A 19,514-nucleotide genomic window follows, 5' to 3' on the forward strand; every position below is an offset into this window, starting at 1 on the left:
AACTTCACTCCAGTAAGGTATTCTCTTGTTTTCTGTAGGCAGATGTAATAGAATATATTCTAAGTGCGACTTGTTTAGTGTAAATCTAACATTTTATTCGTTTTGTAAAAATAGAATAATCCAGCAGATAATTCAGAGTGTTTCCATTCATTGTGAAACTCCTCATTAAACCACATGGAGAAGCTGCAGGGCGGCAACCAATGACAGGATAAGAACACCAAACAGACCAATGTAGCCATAAGCTCCTTTTAGTCTCTTCTCGGGGTCTACGAATAGATAAAATACAGTAAAAAACTAAACCAGACATATTTGCATTTTTTATGTTGACATTCAGGTGGTATTTGCTGCCTTTTCACACACTTTTTTAAAGAAGAAGAAACTTTTATTCAAGTATTGTATTACCCCCCAAAAGTTATAGAAATCCCCAATATACACTTATTACGGGAAATGCACATAAAGGGCTTTTTTCCCTGCACTTACTACTGCATCAAGGCTTCACTTCCTGGATAACATGGTGATGTCACTTCCTGGATAACATGGTGATGTCACTTCCTGGATAACATGGTGATGTCACTTCCTGGATAACATGGTGATGTCACTTCCTGGATAACATGGTGATGTCACGACCCGACTCCCAGAGCTGTGCGGGCTGTGGCTGCTGTAGAGGATGATGGCAGGGGGATGCTCAGTGTCCCTCCAGTGCCCTGTGTCCCTCAGTGTCCCCCTGCCATCATCCTCTCCAGCAGCCACAGCCCGCACAGCTCTGGGAGTCGGGTCGTGGAAGTGACATCACCATGTTATCCAGGAAGGGACATCACCATGTTATCCAGGAAGTGAAGCCTTGATGTAGTAGTAAGTGCAGGAAAAAAGCACTTTATGTGCATTTCCTGTAATAAGGGTATATTGGTGATTTGTATAACTTTTGGGGGACAGTACAGTACTGTAATAAAATGTCTCATTCTTATGCAATGTGAAGAATTTTACACATTTTTTCAATGTACTTTTGTTTTGTGGATTCTTACTGCACCCAATGAGTGGAGTTAGAATTTTCTGTCACAACAAGAAAATGACAGGCATGGTGAAAAGTCACAGAAAAACCCTCTGAAAACACCGAAAAATAGTGAAGGACAGAAAAAAAAAAATATATATATAAAACCTGTCACAAACACTTTAGTAAATTCTCTACCTTAGTCTTGAAAATAGGTTTATAACCTAAGAGTCCATTGTCTGACATGGGGCCGTGTAAGGATGAGCGCGATCAGCGAGATCACTACTCATTGAGGTGTCTTTACACAGCGCAATAAATTGAGCGGCTGAGCTGCACAATCCTTCTATTATTCGTGCTGCCATGGAAACTGACAGCAGATGATGCATGCGGTGCAAACATACCTAGTGCATTGCTCTGTGAGCTGACATCTTGCTGTCAGACTCTCACGTCCTGCTCTCCGGCTGTCAATCAATCTGGAGGAGGCGGCATTGGCCTAAAGATACAGCCCAAGGACTGTGAGCGGATGCCAGATCACACAGCAGCACAGAAGGTATGCATGTATCTGGAAACTGACAGCATGGACATATGCAAAACGAGGCTGTCAGTTTCCCTTTGCTATTGGCAGCACATCCCCTGTGTGGCCAACGATGATACATTTTGCAACAGTGCAAAAGTGGTCAGCCGAGAATGGGACGTTTTACTGCTCCTCAGATGATCCCTGTCACTTGTACACAGGCCGATATCAACCGAAGAAGCATTTCTAGCAATGCTCCTGGACGATAATCAGCCTGTTTAAAAGGCCCTTGATTGAGGTAAAACCTGGCCTTTTGACCATGTTATGGTTAAAAAAAAACAAACAAAAAAAAAAAATACTGTAATGCACACTTTATATTTTTCACCAGTGCATATTTATGGGGAAAGGGGAGATAAAGGTGTTAAATATCTTGTTGTTATCTTACTTGACAGCCCCATAAACCAGTACTCTTGCACTCTGGGCTTAAAGGAGAAGTCCGGCCAAAATTAATTTTTGATATGTTGTTACTTATGAAAAGTTATACAATTTTCTAATGTACATTAATTATGGGAAATGCACATATACTGCTATTTCCCTTAATTTAGTAGATCAGGAAGTGTTAGAATTCTCTCTGAAGAAGTGACGTCACGACCCAGGGTGTAATTCCTATGGAGTGTCCAGCAGGGGGCGCTCTCTATATAGAAGTCTATGGGACTTTATTGTTTCTATGGGTTTCTATCTAATGTAATGCAATGTTATGTACAGTGTGCTTTATTGAATGAATACATCTATGGAATACTTTGGGGAGCAAGTGTCCCTGCTCCCCAAAGTATTGCATAAATGTATTAATTCAATACATTCGGATATCACAGTAAGCCCGCCGATCCGCCGCATTTCCGCCGCACGCCGATCCGCTGCATTCCCGCCGATCCGGACCATATACATTGAACTACAGCTCCCATCATCTGCTTCTAGTATGAACAGGTGATGGGAGCTGTAGCTGGGTAATGGATATGACATGCCGCCGGGCGCAGGGGGGAGCCGCTCAGTACACAGCAGCTCTCCCCCCTCCTCCTCCTCCTTCCGTGATAACTTCCGCCTATACCAATGCTGACTCCCTGCCTGGCCGCCGCTCTCCGCTCTCCCCCCCCATACATACCGGCTCCCGATGCATCCTGGTGTCCGCGCTGATGCCGGGAGCCGGTATATGAGAGCGGAGAGCGGCGGCCAGGCAGGGACTCAGCAGTGCTATAGGCGGAAGTTATCACGGAAGGAGGAGGAGGAGGGGGGAGCGCTCCTGTGTACTGAGCGGCTCCCCCCTGCGCCCGGCGGCATGTCATATCCATTACCCAGCTACAGCTCCCATCACCTGTTCATACTAGAAGCAGATGATGGGAGCTGTAGTTCAATGTATATGGTCCGGATCGGCGGGAATGCGGCGGATCAGCGTGTGGCGGATCGGCGGGAATGCGGCGGAAATTCGGCGGATCGGCGGGCTTACTGTGATATCCGAATGTATTGAATTAATACATTTATGCAATACTTTGGGGAGCAAGGACACTTGCTCCCCAAAGTATTCCATAGATGTATTCATTCAATAAAGCACACTGTACATAACATTGCATTACATTAGATAGAAACCCATAGAAACAATAAAGTCCCATAGACTTCTATATAGAGAGCGCCCCCTGCTGGACACTCCATAGGAATTACACCCTGGGTCGTGACGTCACTTCTTCAGAGAGAATTCTAACACTTCCTGATCTACTAAATTAAGGGAAATAGCTCTATATGTGCATTTCCCATAATTAATGTACATTAGAAATTTGTATAACTTTTCATAAGTAACAACATATCAAAAATTAATTTTGGCCGGACTTCTCCTTTAAGGCTATGTTCACACAACGCACAGACAACAGCGGTTGTATTGAGTGTCAAACAAGGTCCGTTGTGCACTGATTTCAATGCAACAACGGTCAGAAATAATTGACATGTCAGTCATTCCAACTCAACTGTCTCTTTACTCTTCATAACAGATCATAGATTTTGGGCCAATCTAACAGAAGTTGTTGTATACGTATAAGAGGACAGTATATGGCCGTCATTACCAGAGAACCCAAAAAGGATAATGAGTATTTTACATCGGATTATATAAGACATACCTCCTGTATAGTATCCATGGGCGTATGAAATACGACTGGTCACCCATATTGCTCCAAGAACAGAAGTAGAAAGCTAAACAAATAAGATAAGAATAAAATAGTCACTTAAAACCTCCAAAAAGCATTATATATATACACACACACAAAATATATAAAAAAAATATATTAGCTTTATTGGTGAGGATAGTTTCACACATTGCATTTTTTTTGGAAAACTGCCACTGTAGATTCTGAGCCAAGGCGAAAAAACTGCTGTGTTAGAAACCCGCCTAAACACACACATAATGAAAAGATGCATGAATGAAATAACATATGTCCTAACCCATAAAAACAATTAAAACGCCCTTGTACAGGAGTTGTTGACCATCCTCTAATAATGCCACCCTCAGCAACTTCTGTATCAGGGCAATTAAATTGTTTTTTTTTTTTTTTTTTTACTATTCTTTTCAATAAAGTTGTGCAATCTTATGGATAGATGTGCCTATGTAAGCGTGCCATTAGAGAGATGTCTGAATGCTCTAAGGGTATCTGTCACTATGTTTATTCCGCCTTAAATGTGGGCAGTATAAAATAGTGACAGAAATGCAGAGCAGATCGGTGTATTACTTACATTATTCTGTTCATCCGTTCTCCTAATATGCAGGAGAATAGGATTCTTGCCACACCCCTCCCCCCAGCTGCTGATTGACAGGTGACTGCCTTTACACAGAATGGATAGATAACTGCAAATCAGCAGCTGGTGGGTGGAGTTTTCTGTTTCTCATGGATATCCTGGACTCATATACTGGGCTCATGCACATAATGGAGAGAACTACTTATTGTCCATGTAATTCAGGAGGAGATCTCTGGATCAGCTTCACAGAACAATGTAAGTGATCCATCATCCTGCTCAGCTTCTCTGTCACTAGTTTATGCCACCCTGAGATAGGACGCCATAAACCTACTGACAATAAGCTGTATGGGGGAGATTTATCAAACTGGCTCAGTTGCCCCTAGCAACCAATCAGATTTCACCTTTAATTTTCTAAAGAATCTGTGAAGAAGAAAAAAGTACAATCTGATAGGTTGCTAGGGGCAACTGAGCCAGCTACTTTACACAACCAACAGATTCCACGCTTGAGGCCCGTTGTGTGAATCCAGACCAAAATAAGAATTTATAGAACGGACAGTGTGTAATACAGCGACATTGGGTTTTACTTACTGGAAAGGCGAGACCTGCAATGAGCTGGAAGATTAACCACGATGGATACACCTCCACTGTGTTCTGGTGCGCTCTCTGAATACAATTGAAAACATTGTCTTTGTCTGAATACATCTGTGGATACTGTAAGGAGAAAGCCATATGGTCAGAAGCTAAGCAACATTAATAACTCAGGTTACACTAACCACAGAAGGAGCCCCGACCAGAACATCTAACAAAGACTCGCACATATATAAAAATATCTCCATCAACTGTGGGGGTCCTATGAGCTGGACATTATACGGCACCATATTGAGGGGAAACGAGCACCTGTCAGGTTGGCGCTCGCTTCCCCCTTGTTCCCCACTCGCTGCCTGTGCTATTACGCGCCAGGTCCCAGATCGCGCCGTCCCGGTCTCCCTTTCCGCTTCCTGGTCTGAGCTGCGGCTTGAAACGTGACTTTTTAAGGCAGCTCAGCCATTCAGGGTTCGTAGCGGAGTCCCGCCTTGGCCGCTGGATGGCTGAGCTGCCTTGAGATGTGACGTCTCAAGCCGCAGCTCAGACCAGGAAGCGGCAGCCAGACGGCAGAATGGGGCGGCGCGATCCGGGACCCGGTGCTGGAACCAGGGAGGTAAGTGACCGGCGGCTTCTATATCCACCCCTGAACTGCACTGAAAATACACATAGCCCGGAGTACCCCTTTAAGTAAAATGAAATAAAGATCAGAGGGACAGTGATATTGTAGTGCACATCATGTTTACCCATTAAAGGGGTACTCCGGGCAGGGGCTCTTTTTTTTTGTGTTATACTCTCGGGATGGGAAACAACAGGACTTAAAGGGAACCAATCAGGCTGATATGGTTCCCTTGAGCATTGTATAAAGCACCTGGAGCGGCCCCTGCACGTACCGGCCGCGGCAGGGGGTACATGCAGGGGCCGCTCCAGGTGCTTTATACAATGCTCAAGGGAACTATATCAGCCCAAACGGGCTGATTGGTTCCCTTTAAAGGGGTTATCCAGTGCTACAATACATGGCCACTTTCTTCCAGAGACAGACCCACTCTTATCTCCAGCTTGGGCGGGGTTTTGCTGCACAGTTCCATTGAAGTGAGTCGTGTTGTCTCTGAAAGAAAGTGGCCGTGTTTTTGTAGCGCTGGATAACCCCTTTAAAAGTGGTCGCACAGCAGGACAGATCGTTAAGACACCGGTGGCGGTGCAGGAGCCAAGGAGGAACGGGTCTTTCATTTTATTAAAATCAATGGAGCCGTGTCACAGGGGGGAGGGGGTATGGTCCCACTGGGGGGGCAGCAGGCCCGCCCCCAGTGCATACAGTCAGTGCACGGCCAAAGAAACAGCACCGAGCATGGGAACTGGTCGGTGTTTCAAGAATAGCACCACGCCACCGGGATCCCTGCATCAATCTACTACTGTAAAAAAATATAAAATAAAGTGAATGTAACATTAGGTACATCTTTTTTAAGTCCTCCTAGGAGACTTTTATAAACAACCATCAGACTGTGCACTGGTCAATGCTATTGCAGATGTTACCTGGGCAAACCTGCAGGTAAAATCCACATTATTTCCGTCCTGTGTGGCCTTACCCTACTATGACCATGCACATGAGGCCCGAGATTGTATTCCTACCGTCTTGTATTACAACTAGGTGAACTGGTCTTCCCACCTTCTACAAAAACTTATAAACTATACAAAGGTTTTCAATGGACAATGACTTTGCACAAAAAAGGGTTGTGCCCAACCCTATAATCATTAGTTATGTAAATTACACGGACTTACAGTCATCCTCAATGCAGATGGGGTCTTTGTTGTGGCAAAACCTCGACATGAACCATGAATACACTTAAAGGGGTGATGTGGGCGCATCCATGCGTGCCCGCATCAGAACTCCCCACAGCACCGCTCGCTTCATAGATGAACTGACAGGGTTTTCTGTGGCCGCTATTTACTGAATAGCGGCTGCAGAAAACATACATTTCAGTTTTCTATGGCGCCGCTAGGGATCCCAGCCAAAGTGTATACTATATGTATACACTCCCGCCGGAATTCCCTCAGCCTGCAGCACTACGTAAGTACCGCAGAAATCACGGCCGTTGTAACAACGGCCATGATTTCTGCGAAACTTACGTAGTGTCAACTGCAGAGCACAAAGCTGTACACAATGTCCACACAGCATAAAATACATCACATAGTCACAAGCGTTCTGCTGCAAAACACGACTAAACAGGAACTCATAGCACTACAATACCTTGACACCATACTTCTTTCTTGCTCTTCCCACATTAACCCCAAGGTACGTGATGACAACAAAGCTGTAGATAAAGGTGAGGATCACATAGGCAAAATTTTGCGGAAGTATTTCATGCACGCTGGCGGTCATCTTGGTCTTGCAGCTTGAGGGCTCCTGTGGATACTGGGAGTCTGGGACTGCACTGGTAACACAATGCTGGGATTCTCCTCTGTTCACTGGCCCGATCCTTATAGAGGAGGAGGGAGGAGCGTTCTGGGGCCCCCACCCTTCAATGCTTATCTGTGCTGCTATAGTTCTATGCTAAAGGCCACTTCAGTAGTACTAGGAATCTCAGTTCACAATGAGTCAGCAATATACGGTTCTTCATTTCACAACTTGTTGTCAGTCACAGCTAGAGACCATAGAATTTTTCAGTTTGAGGATAGCTTTACACGTAACAGAATCACGGTGGATTTCACGCTGCATGTTCGCGTGATAAAAAAACAAAAAAAAAAAACGTTTTTCGTTTTTACACCGTTTGTCCTATGGAAAAACTGACATGTTATACATGTTCCTCAAGTCGGTACGATTAAGTTGATATGCAACTTGCGTAATTTTTATATTATTTGATGGCTTTTAAAAAGAATAAAACCTTCTACAGAAAAAAAAAAGTTCCTTAAAATTGCTCTATGCTTATAACGCTTTTATCCTTTTGTCTATGGGGCTGAATAAGGTGTAATTTTTTGCGGCTTGATGTGTTCTTTCTATTGGTACCTTGATTGTGTCTATGCGACTTTTTGATCACTTTTAATTACAATGTTTCTGGATTTGATGCGACCAATAATGCGCAATTTTTGCACTTTGGCAGGTCTTCGCACTTACGCCGTTTACCGTGTGAGATCAGGAATGTGATGAATTACTACTTCGCACGATTACGCACGCGGCTATACCAAACATGTTTATTTATTTTTATTTATAAAATGGGAAAAGGGGGGTGATTCTGACTTTTATTAGGGGAGGGGATTATTTGTTAATGAAAACAATTTTTTTCTTAACTTATACAGTTATTAGAAGTGCCCCCTGGGGGACTTTTAATACCGCTACACTGATCTCTCATAGAGATCAGTGTAGCTTTATAACACAGCACCGATCCATGAGATCGGTGCTCTATTGCTATGGTCTGCTGCAGACCATTGGAATAGAATACCGAGCCGGGATCAGCGTCATTCCAGACGCTGAGGCCCGTCCCGATTAGACCCAGGGATCCCCCCCTCCGCGATCGCATCGTGGGGGGATCCTGCCATTAGACATCAGGGATGGACTGCAAATAACACTGTTAGAGGCAGCTGTCATGTTTGACAGCTGCATCTAACAGTGTTTATTAGCAGGAGTGACGATCAGCCCGCTCCAGCTAATAGCCGCGATCCCGTGCTGCAGATAGCAGTCAGGATCGTGACAGTTCAGAGCGGGGCTGTGGGGCGGCCCCCCTCTGAACTCCTCTTGTGGACATATGCCGTACGAGTATGGCATATGTCCTTAAGAGGTTAAAGTGTCACTGTCGTTTATTCATTTTTTTTTTTTTTGCAGAAATCAATAGTATAGGCAATTTTAAGAAACTTTGTAGTTGGGTTTATTAGCTGAAAAATGCATTTTTATCATGAAAAAGCAGTTTGAAGCTCTCCCCCGTCTTCATGGTTCTCTTATGGAGAGGGGAGGGGTGGAGAGAGATGAGGCACCAAAACAGGACAACAAAGAGTTAATTTACAGCTACATCACTGGGCTATCTCCTCTGAAGTCAGCACTGACCTCTCTGACCCCTGAATACTGTCTTTAACACAACTGCCACTGTGTAATCTTTTTTTTTTTCTGCTCTTTGGTGGACCCCAACGTCTGTGCTGAACTGCTGTATGAGTGGGCACCTCCACTGCCCTGCAGCCCTGTGCTGCCAAACTATTTGCACGGCTTATGTATCCGGTCTGGCTAAGTTGGTGGTATAGGATAACACTTTATCACTGATGACCATGTACCTTTCTTAAAGCATACTTATTATTATTGTTATTTAGACCATGAGAGGCATATTTATCATACATGTGCCCCTGGCGTATGCCACGGAAAAGGTGCAGATTCTTGTATTTTCCATGGCATACACCAGGCGTAAGCTGGGGCATGGTGCAGCAAGGCAAGACATGGCCTGCCTTATTTATAACTAAAGATGAGCGAACCTGGAGCATGCTGGAGTCCATCCGAACCCGAACTTTCGGCATTTGATTAGCGGGGGCTGCTGAAGTTGGATAAAGCCCTAAGGCTATGTGGAAATCATGGATATAGTCATTGGCTGTATCCATGTTTTCCAGGCAACCTTAGAGCTTTATCCAAGTTCAGCAGCCCCAGCTAATCAAATACTGAACGTTCGGGTTCGGATCGACTCAAACCCGGTTCGCTCATCTCTATTTAACGGTTTATATAACGGTTTATGCCATGGAGTAATCTTAACTTGCTGTGAAGTGCCGCTGAAGGTGAGGGCACGGGGTGGGCGCGTGCCTGAAGGTCCAGGCACGGGGAGGAGGGGGGGGGGCGGCGGTGCCGCTGAAGGTCCCGACCCTAGGGGCATCCGCTGAAGGTCCGGGCCTGGGGGGGGGGGAGGTGCCGCTGAAGGTCCGGGCACAGGGTGGGCAGGTGCCGCTGAAGGTCCGGGCCCGGGGGGGGGGGGGGGGGGGGGGGGGGGGCGGCAGCATGGGGTGCTGCTGAAGTTTCCTGATGCACATCAGGAAAGTGCCCGTGATTCCGGCGCTCCCATAGACTTCTATGGGGGCGTCCGGGCCGGAATTCCGGACAAAAATAGGACATGTCCTATTTTTTCCGGATCAATTTTCCGGAACGGACACCCTTCCGGAAAAATCCGGAAGGGTGTCCGTGTCCAATTAAAGTCTATGGGTCCGGAAATCAGGAAATCCGGATGGTTTTTCCGGACGTGTGAAGGGGGCCTTACACTGGTTTTAATAAATGTCCCCCAAAATGCATTGTGATGCCTGTACATCAGCTCAGGTAGCCAGGCTTCCATGGCCTAAGGTGACAGTAGTAAAATCCATTGCTGAGATCTCGCGCTCGCACAGTAACAAGGCTCGGCAGCCCGGTATTGTCACTGGGAAAGCTTCAGATCTCAAAGCAGGATTCAGTTCTGTCACTACTGGGGAAGTAAGGCATTGGTAATGGAGCTAGAAGGTGAGCATAGCGGTGCACCTAGAGGCTAAAGGCCCTATTACATGGAACGATTATTGGCCGATATCGGATGATAATCGTACTGTGTAATAGAATGCAACGATCAGCCGCCATGATTGTTGTCGGCTGATCGTTGCTGTCGTTTGCCTTTCAACATGTTGAAAGACAAAGACAAATATAGCAACGATCTGCTGCCGTCACCCCATGCAATAGGAGCGCGGCAGCAGACCACTGTTATTTGCTATGGGCTGCCCAGACGATCAAATCATCACTCGGGAAGCCCCCCCGCACCTCCCCACAGCTGTGTAGGGTCAGTAGTACTAGAGTATGGGACATTATGGACAGGACAGGAGATGGCGGCTGTGTAGGGTCAGTAGTAGTAGTACAGTATGGGAGATGTTGGACAGGAGATGGCGGCTGTGTAGGGTCAGTAGTAGTAGTAGTACAGTATGGGAGATGTTGGACAGGAGATGGCGGCTGTGTAGGGTCAGTAGTAGTAGTACAGTATGGGAGATGATGGACAGGAGATGGCAGCTGTGTAGGGTCAGTAGTAGTAGTAGTACAGTATGGGACATGATAGAGAGGACAGGAGATGGCGGCTGTGTAGTAGTACAGTATGGGACATTATGGGCAGGACATGGCGGCTGTGTAGTAGTACAGTATGGGCAGGACATGGCGGCTGTGTAGTAGTACAGTATGGGCAGGACATGGCGGCTGTGTAGTAGTACAGTATGGGCAGGACATGGCGGCTGTGTAGTAGTACAGTATGGGACATTATGGGCAGGACATGGCGGCTGTGTAGTAGTACAGTATGGGACATTATGGGCAGGACATGGCGGCTGTGTAGGGTCAGTAGTTTGGGATGTTTCTCTATAATGAGGAGTACGCTGATATACTGCAGTTGTGTCCTTACCACATGAGAACACAATACACAACACACATGTCCCACCACTCAGGGGAGTCGCCGCGCTCGCCTAATAACTAGGTCACATGTCACCACAACCATCACCACGCCTTCGTATCTGCTTCTAGAACTTTCCTACCTCCTAATAACTGACAGAGGAATCCTCCAATCAGGCGCGCGGACACGCAGACTCTTCCCCAATCAGCAGCCGCTGCGTCATCTTCCCGCCCTCCTCGCTGATAGGATAAAGCGGCGGCTCTAGAATTTTCTCCTCAGTGTAGTTGAGGCGGTTCGGACGTGCGGTTCTCCGCGTTAGCGCTCGTTCGTGTCTGTGTTTTGCGACCTTCAGCGTTTGTCCGTCATGACTCGGGCCTTCGAGTTGGAAATCTCGGACGCTGGAAATGACTCATTGGGGAACACGTAAGTGTTTCTGACGCGTTAATTTTTCATACCTTGTGCTTGTTATGCCCCAGAGCCGCTCTTTATTATCGGTTATCGACGACAGCGGCGTCTGCCTCACAATACCTGTAGTTGTGCTGTGGCTGGGCGCCATTTCGGGCAGCAGCCGCCGCCATTTTGTGAGCTGAGCGGAGCTGTGACGCAGTTGGCATCTCTTGCGTTTTTCTTATATTCTGAGGCTCGTGCTGAGGTCATGTGACACTAATAGCGTTTCTTCTTCTGTTTTGTAGGATTTCTGCTGCGGTCACCGATGGAAATTACAACGACCAGAGCTCAGGTGAGGATCTCCTCCGGGTCACCAGGATTCTGAGGGAAAGGAGGGACTCTAATTTAGTTCTATGGTGGCTGTGAACAGTAACCTGACCCCCTCCTCCCTGGCTGGTGCTGGGGCTGTGATCAGCAGCTGAGGTGAAACACTTTACTGTAGTTGGAGCCTCTGCCTGGACAGCCCCTTTAAGTTGTCACAGGTTTCCTGGCAGTCTTCATGGTTACATAGTATATAAAGCTCTGGGTGGGGTAGCTTGCATTGCAGTGTGGTGCTCTACTGGGGCTTATAAAGTGTGTGAGGTAACCACACAACATAAAGGGGAACTCTGGCAAAAGAACTTTCTAATGTGTAAGAAAGCAATATAAAAAAGGTACTCTGGGCTAGGTGTGTATTTAGAGTATGGCCGGGGAGGGAGTGGATATAGATTCCGCCGGTCACTTACCTCCCCGGCTTCGGGTGCTGCTGCTTCCTGGTCTGAGCTGCGGCTGGAGATGTGATGTTTCAAGGCAGCTCAGCCATTCAGTGGCCGAGGCGGGACCCCGCTACAAGTGCTGAATGGCTGAGCGGCCTTGAGATGTCGCTACTTAAGCTGCAGCTCAGACCAGGAAGTGGGATGGGAGAATGGTGCAGCGCGATCTGTGACCCAGCGCTGGAATTGTGGATATAATTGACGGCGTTTATATCCTCCCCAGTCTTACACTAAAAATACATGTAGACCTGAGTACCCCTTTAACTTTTAAATTCTAATTTTAAGAAATCTCCAGTCTTCCAGTACTTATCAGCTGCAGTAAGTGGTGTATTCTCTCCAGTCTGACACAATGCTTTCTGGTGCCACCTCTGTCCATGTCAGGAACTGTCCAGAACAGGAGAGGTTTTCTGTTTTGCTGCTGCTCTGGACAGTACCTGACATGGACAGAGGTGGCAGCAGAGAGCACTGTGACAGACTGGAGAGAATAAATCACTTCCTACAGTACATCTACAGCTCATCTCTAGTAGTAAATGTACTGTAGGAAGTGCCTTAGGGCTTTATCTAACTTCAGCAGCCACCGCTAATCAAATGCTAAACGATCGGGTTCGGGTTGACTCAAACATGCTTGAGGTTCGCTCATCTCTACTTACTACTTATCAGCTGCTGTAAGACTAGAGTGTTTTCAAAGAAACTGAATTTAAAGGGAACCTGTCACCTCCATGCCGGGGTGACAGGATCCCGGAGATCTCAGCCGCTGCAGCCTGGTGCGCGTGAGCTGAGATTAGTCCAACGCTCATAGAGAATGACAGAGCGCTGGACTCCTGTCATTCTCTATGAGCGTTGGACTCATCTCTCAACACGCGTGCTGGGCTGCAGCGGCTGAGATCTGTGACCCGACCGGATCCAGAAGCGGGATCAGGTGAGTATAGGGGGCTGTAGCGGGGGGTCAGGAGCCTGTCACCCCGGAACGGGGGGTGACAGGTTCCCTTTAATGTTTTCGCTTGAGTTTCCCTATAAAGGGAAACTGACGGCACAGATATACATTCAGTACTTGTGTTTCTAAAAAAACAAAAACCTTTCTTTGGGGTGTGACAGTCAGAGATGGGTCTGTGACACTGATGTCCTGCCCCACTGCTGATGTAACTAGTCATTATGGGGGAGGGGGGCACCTGAAGATCTAGCAGGGGCCAGAGTGGGTTAGGGGCTGATGGTGTCAGACACTTGACTCTTTCTGACACCATCAGACCAGGGTAAAGAACGTGTTTTGTTTTATAATGCAAAAATGCCTGATCACACAACAGCGATGAAGGTATGTGCTGCTGGTGTGATACATGCATATGGGTATGTTTACATTGAGTAAAGGCGACAGACCTCTGCTGCGGAATCCCATCTGTCAGTGTCTCAATGGAAAAGCTTGTGTCCGTTTGCTCCTACATGTCAATTCTTTGAGCAGAGAGTTATGTAAGCAGAGTTGCTTGAGCCCTTCCATAGAGACACTGACTCTTAGGCAGGTGGGATTCCACTGCTTTTGCTCAGTGTGAACATACCCATACCCAACATCAGTGCTGTCAGAATCCCTTTAATGGGGTTATAGGAAATCTTTAACTTGGCTTACTGCCCCTCCCTATGGCATAACTCGGTCTACATTGCATTGGTGAGCAGCCACAGAGTTGATGGTGCTGCTGTGTTCTCTGGTGATGTCTCATGAATAGATCAGAGTAATCTGCTATTTAGACTGTTCTATATCTATATTGGTTTTCAGAGGGTGGAGGTTACGGACTGTGCCCGGTGCCGCCTCTTGGGGTGGAGTAGCAGTAGCACCCCAAGTGTGTGTGTGTGTGTGTGTGTGTGTGTGTGTGTGTGTGTGTGTGTGTGTGTGTGTGTGTGTGTGTGTGTGGGGGGGGGGGGGGGGGGGGGGGGGGGGGGGGGGGGGGGGGGGGGGGAAGGATAAGGAGTTTATGGTATAGTTCATAATGGCTATCTTTACGCTGTCGTGACTTCTGATAATTGGAATAACACTTATTGTAGCTGTGTATATACTTTATTTTCCCCCACCAGTCAAAGCTATTGATGAGCAGAACTCTAATGATGTGTATCAGAATGAGGCAAACAACAAGAGGACGAAAGAGATGACTAATATTATGGATGATCTGACCTTAAACTCTCCAAACGATCGTCAATCTCGGTCAAGGTCTAAAACCAACTCCATTAAGCGCAGGTCTTCGCGCTCCTCCAGCAGTTCAAGCTCTAGTTCCAGCTCTTCACGGTCCTGTCACTCAAGAAGCTGGAGCAGGTCTCACTCACGAGATAGACGATACAGGAGGAAGAGAAGTAGACGAAGCTCCAGGTCTTATTCTCGTCGCCGATCTTACTCCAGAAGCTCCTCGAGAAGTTACTCCAGAAGTTGTTCAAGATCCTACAGTCCTCGACAGAGGCGAAGATATTCTGCTGCATACAGAAGATACTACCGATCTCCACCTAGATATAGGTCACGTAGCCGCTCTCCTTCTTATCATAGAAGACGTTATTCACGAAGCAGATCCCACTCCCGTGGTAGACGATATTACGGCTTTGTTCGTCGTCGGTATTCTCCCACTTACCGGTCTTACAGAAGTCGATCAAGAACCCGCTCTCGCAGTAGAACACCATTGCGTTTAAGTGAAAAAGGTAAGAAATCTGGAAGCCTAGCAGTACTAAAAACTTAGGCTTTTTTAAGTGTTAGTGTCTTTTATAGTGACAATGTGATGGCAGTAATATCTTAAGGTGCTGACACCAGCGCACGCACGGTTAGCAGTGTGGTGGCACCTGTGCCTCATAGATTAACCAGTTCATCATTTCTGACATTACGATAGGGGGAACTCACACTGAGTTTGAGGCAAGTTAAAACATAAGAATAGTTATTTATAGCTATACATTTTATATTCGTAGAAAAACTGAAGTTGTTAGAAATCGCAAAAATGAATGCAGAAAAAGCCCTCGGGAAGGAGGTGGAGCTGCCAGAAAGCCTGAAGAGGAGCCCAGAGGTAAGAAGTTTGGGGAATGTCTTATCACAACACTGAGACATACAATAGATTTGCCCATTTAAAGGTAGACTTTGCATGCAGTCTTGGTCTCAGGTGATATAGTAAATGGGAACACAACATCATCCCTTATGCCTGACAAGTTGTCTTATGTTCTACCATGAGATCTGCAGAATACCTCTGGTAACACTTGTTCATTTTCTATTTTCAAACCATTCAGTTTAAATGCTTTTTCTATCTTCATAGAAAAGAATATGAAAACAAGCCTTTGTGGATGAGAACCAGGTGGTAATGTTATGGTTATGTGGGTGACGTGCCAAGATTGGTTCTATGGTAACCTGAGTTGGGTTGTGAATATTAGTGCTACTGTGTACTGTTCACTACCAATTCACCCTTGACACCCTCAAATTTTTTTTCTTGTGCAATCTGTGTATGAACAGGTAGGAGCTCATTCACCCCTCCCCCATATTGGCTGGTTTCGTCCCTTTTAAAATGGCTTGACCCCCCCCCTTCAAAAAATATCAGTGCCTGTATTAACCCTCCCCATGTGGGTTTTTCTTTTGATCCCCACGATCTGTGGATGTCATTGCATTCTATAGATTGTCAAGGGGGTGTCAACTTGTGCCTAGCTGACAGTTTACACCTTGGTTTGGTCAGTTGGAGGGGTGGGGGGTGACAGGAATCCCACAGCAGGGGTTATGGCAGCTACCTTCAGTCACTTTTGAAGGATGAGACACTTAAGAGACTTAAAACTAAAATTTATCAAAGTAATATAACCAAATTATTCTATGGGTTTTGTCCTCGGTGGCTTAAAGGGGTTGTGCCATGAAGCAAAGATGGTAGAATTACATGTGCACCACAAACTACCTTCCACCCCTGTCATGGATTTAGCTTCCTCTAAACTGACACTGCTGTTACCATGAGACAGTTCATCCACTTCCCACAATCCCCCTTGCTTACAGGCTCGGTTGAAGACCAACTGCTAGTACTTCCTGGAGATTGCAGTCAACCTTGGGCGTGCCTTAGTGCATCATAACCAAGGGTAACAGGTTATCTAACAATACAGGAACATGGGGGATTAGTAAGTCTAATAGTTTCTGAAATGCTTCTTCACTAGAAATATATATTTAACTCATCACTTTAGACTTGGGGCAAAACCCCCTATAACATACATGGTCAAAATGAATCATCTCAAGTCTGGCCTGTTGTGACAGCGTGATCCTAGGTAGCCTAGCTGGGTGCAATATGAAATTAAGCGACACCATTCAGAAAGTTCACTCTATATGCCGTCGTTTTCCCAAGCCGGGTACAGGTAACCTTCATAATCTATTAACTATGTTCCAGATTGAGAATATGGAAGAAGAGGCCTGCATCACTTTGGAGATAAGTTAATTGTGCCGGTCACTGACATCAACTTGTACCTGCTTGATTTTGTATTGCGTGACAATGTAGTTCATGGCTGTTTAGGTAGTAAAAGGTGTTGAGCACTGCTCCCATCAATGGTGCTTTTGGGTCTCTGTCGAAACCTCATAAGATACAGGGGAGAGCACCACCGAAAACCTCACTCCTTTGCTTCATAGATAAAGCGAGTTGATCACTTTTTTTTTCTGACCGTTTTGGAATGCCGTCACTAACTTATGTCTGATGCTTTAAAGGGAACAAAACTAGGTGTAGTATCAACACTTATTGCAAAATTACCTGCTAAAATGATGAATGAATACTGAGGAGTCCTTACCATGGCATATCGTGGACCTGTATGGTCTATGGGCTTTCTCTTGTCTCCTTGAGGCAGTGTTTTCCCCTTACTAATTGATAATTAATATAGCATATTCTGAATTCCTACAGCATATCCTTCTGGGTGAGTAAGACTTTACCAGACAACTTCACTCTCCCTACTGCCTCTGTGGCATAAAACAATTTGCTTTAGTAAGCCAGCAGGATGTAAGCGCGTCCCTAACTTGTCTGCAACTTCTGCTTGGGTGTGACTGACTAGCAGATTCCCACAGCAAGTGCAGAGGGGCAGCAGTTCATACACCAGTCTTATGTTATGAGAGTAAAATGACAATTACTGTAAATGTGTTAAAACATTGTACACTTAGATTGTAGCTCTGTGGATTTTTTTTAATATCTTTCTTCTTTTGTTTATAGCTACACACCACTTCATCAGAAAGATCATCTGGCAGCAGTGAGCGCTCGAGCATTCACAGATCTTCCACTTTACAGGTGCGTAACTCCTTACAGATTTTGCTTTTAATTTCATTTACCTTTCAACCAGGGTTGTGGAGTCTGTAAGCCGCAGCTCCTGAATTTTATCAGGACCGACTCCCGACTTGGACTCCTGCTCCTTCCTAAATGGCTGGTCATATACAAGGGGAGTTATTATCACACTGGCTCAGCAGCTTCTCCCTAATGTCTTACAGCAGGGGCTCTCAACTGGCGGACCGCGGTCCGAACCCGGACCGCGGAGGCCAGCTGTCCGGACCCCTGGTCAGACCTCCTAAGCGCCCCAGATCCGATCTGTCCCGCTCCCCACCGCACTGCCTCCCGCCCCATAGGTGTACAGTCCTTAGATGTCAGTACGCCTGTGGGGCTGGGGTCAGTATCGGTCCGGCAGTATAGGCCAGTGTCCTATTAGAATGTTGCTTGTAAAAATATATTTGAGCAAAAGCTGGAGTTGGTAAATTTTTTTCCGACTGGAGACAAAACTAGCTCTGACTTTAACTCATCCACTCCACAGCCCTGCTTTCTACTGAGAATACCCTTGAATTTTTGGGGTGCAAAATCATGACTAGATAGGAGGCCTTAACCAGGTTCCTGGCTCTTGTGACTCTTGGGTGCTGGGGGGGGGGGGGGGGGGAGTTAACTTGCCGCAGAATCGCTAGTCTTCCAGTGTCTGGTAATGTGACTATCTCCTGATACTGTATTCGTTAACATGTTAAATATATTTAATGTATTCGTTAACATGTTAAATATATTTAAATGTTTTTGTCTTACAGACTTCTAATACAAAAATGGAAGATAAAGGAGGAAATACACTCCAAGATCATGGAACAGAGCTCAAGCCTAGAAGTCCTTATGCGCTCTGGCGTCCTGTGGTCAGCGACGCAAAGTCCTTCTCTAAAAGTTTATCTCCAAAACATGTGCACACAAGCAGAGCACGATAGATGGCTTTCTCTCCCCCCCCCCCCCTTTCTCCCCCAGTTTTGTACATTTATAACCTCTATTGGGAATGTTTATATGGGGAGGGGGGTGTTGATACTTTACACAGACCTTTAGGGTGGATTATACAGTAAGTTATTGAATATTGGGTCTTATTTTTCAGATGTGGCCTAAGGCGAGGTGGACACACGATGGTCAGGTGGGAAGCATATAACTTTTTGTAAATATTTGTACATAAGATGTATACTTTTGTTTGGAGAGAAGATATTCATCTAACTTTTGCTTTTTGTTGTGATCAAGCTATAATGTTCATACTCATCGTATATTAGTTTACTTCTCCCTCCATACTATAACTACACTACTTTGAAGAGAAAATTACTGTTTTTCCTAAGTTTAATAAAGATGTATTTTCAATACAGTTGTCTAGTCTAAATTGCATTGTGTTTTACTACAGTCAAAACTGAGTTCTGGTGCCGCACCTGGCAATTGTACGTATTTTGGTGTATCAAAACGGGAAAATTTCTGGAATACTACAGCAGGAATAGTGTTTGGAGATCAGTCTGAGGTGCAGACTTTAAAGCTGATGTACATGCAGGTACTTAGGGTTTTTTAACATGACCCCAATTAGTGTTGGCGCAGGGTTTTTTAACATGACCCCAATTAGTGTTGGCGCAGTCATTGCAAAATGATGCCCAGTTCCTGTACACTGGCCGGAAGGTAGCCTTGTTCTGAGTTGGACCTGGGATTTGTGTTTTCCATGTAGAAGCCGCATGAATGTTGTAGGGTTAGTGTAAGACATGGCAGGACTTGTGCCATATGTCCATGTAGCTGTGTTGGGCCCCAGCTATGACTGGAGAGGATTGATATTCCAACCAAAGCTGAAAGAATGTGTATTATCCAAATGCACTTCAAGGCTCTGACCTCTTC

General features: G+C 45.9%; 2 protein-coding genes across 2 annotated transcripts; one reads left to right on the forward strand and one right to left on the reverse strand.

Annotated features, from left to right (window-relative positions):
- Positions 1-70: 70 nt before the first annotated feature.
- Positions 71-11,977, reverse strand: LOC138793261 (glutathione S-transferase 3, mitochondrial-like). Its single transcript, XM_069971728.1, has 5 exons — positions 11,352-11,977; positions 7,108-7,632; positions 4,866-4,988; positions 3,665-3,737; positions 71-266 (listed from the first exon to the last, which is right to left on the reverse strand). The coding sequence occupies exons 2-5, from the start codon at positions 7,237-7,239 to the stop codon at positions 166-168; spliced, it is 429 nt and encodes a 142-aa protein (XP_069827829.1). The 5' UTR covers positions 7,240-7,632; positions 11,352-11,977; the 3' UTR covers positions 71-165.
- On the forward strand, positions 11,415-19,005 carry RSRP1 (arginine and serine rich protein 1). The gene is made up of 6 exons (XM_069971727.1): positions 11,415-11,632; positions 11,902-11,948; positions 14,467-15,075; positions 15,337-15,431; positions 17,577-17,651; positions 18,425-19,005. The coding sequence occupies exons 1-6, from the start codon at positions 11,574-11,576 to the stop codon at positions 18,590-18,592; spliced, it is 1,053 nt and encodes a 350-aa protein (XP_069827828.1). The 5' UTR covers positions 11,415-11,573; the 3' UTR covers positions 18,593-19,005.
- The last annotated feature ends 509 nt before the right edge of the window (positions 19,006-19,514 follow it).

This window comes from Dendropsophus ebraccatus, chromosome 5 (genome assembly GCF_027789765.1).
Source record: "Dendropsophus ebraccatus isolate aDenEbr1 chromosome 5, aDenEbr1.pat, whole genome shotgun sequence".
In the NCBI taxonomy this organism is placed as follows: domain Eukaryota; kingdom Metazoa; phylum Chordata; class Amphibia; order Anura; family Hylidae; genus Dendropsophus; species Dendropsophus ebraccatus.

What these genes read in the sequence shown, in the direction of transcription:
- LOC138793261 (XM_069971728.1), bottom strand. Translation starts at nt 7,239, where the DNA reads ATGACCGCCAGCGTGCATGAAATACTTCCGCAAAATTTTGCCTATGTG. An exon ending in TTGCAGGTCTCGCCTTTCCA is followed by an intron (nt 3,738 to 4,865) that starts GTAAGTAAAACC and finishes TTATTTGTTTAG; the next exon opens with CTTTCTACTTCTGTTCTTGG. An exon ending in CCATGGATACTATACAGGAG is followed by an intron (nt 267 to 3,664) that starts GTATGTCTTATA and finishes ATCTATTCGTAG; the next exon opens with ACCCCGAGAAGAGACTAAAA.
- RSRP1 (XM_069971727.1), top strand. Translation starts at nt 11,574, where the DNA reads ATGACTCGGGCCTTCGAGTTGGAAATCTCGGACGCTGGAAATGACTCA. An exon ending in ATTGCGTTTAAGTGAAAAAG is followed by an intron (nt 15,076 to 15,336) that starts GTAAGAAATCTG and finishes TTATATTCGTAG; the next exon opens with AAAAACTGAAGTTGTTAGAA. An exon ending in ACAGATCTTCCACTTTACAG is followed by an intron (nt 17,652 to 18,424) that starts GTGCGTAACTCC and finishes TTTGTCTTACAG; the next exon opens with ACTTCTAATACAAAAATGGA.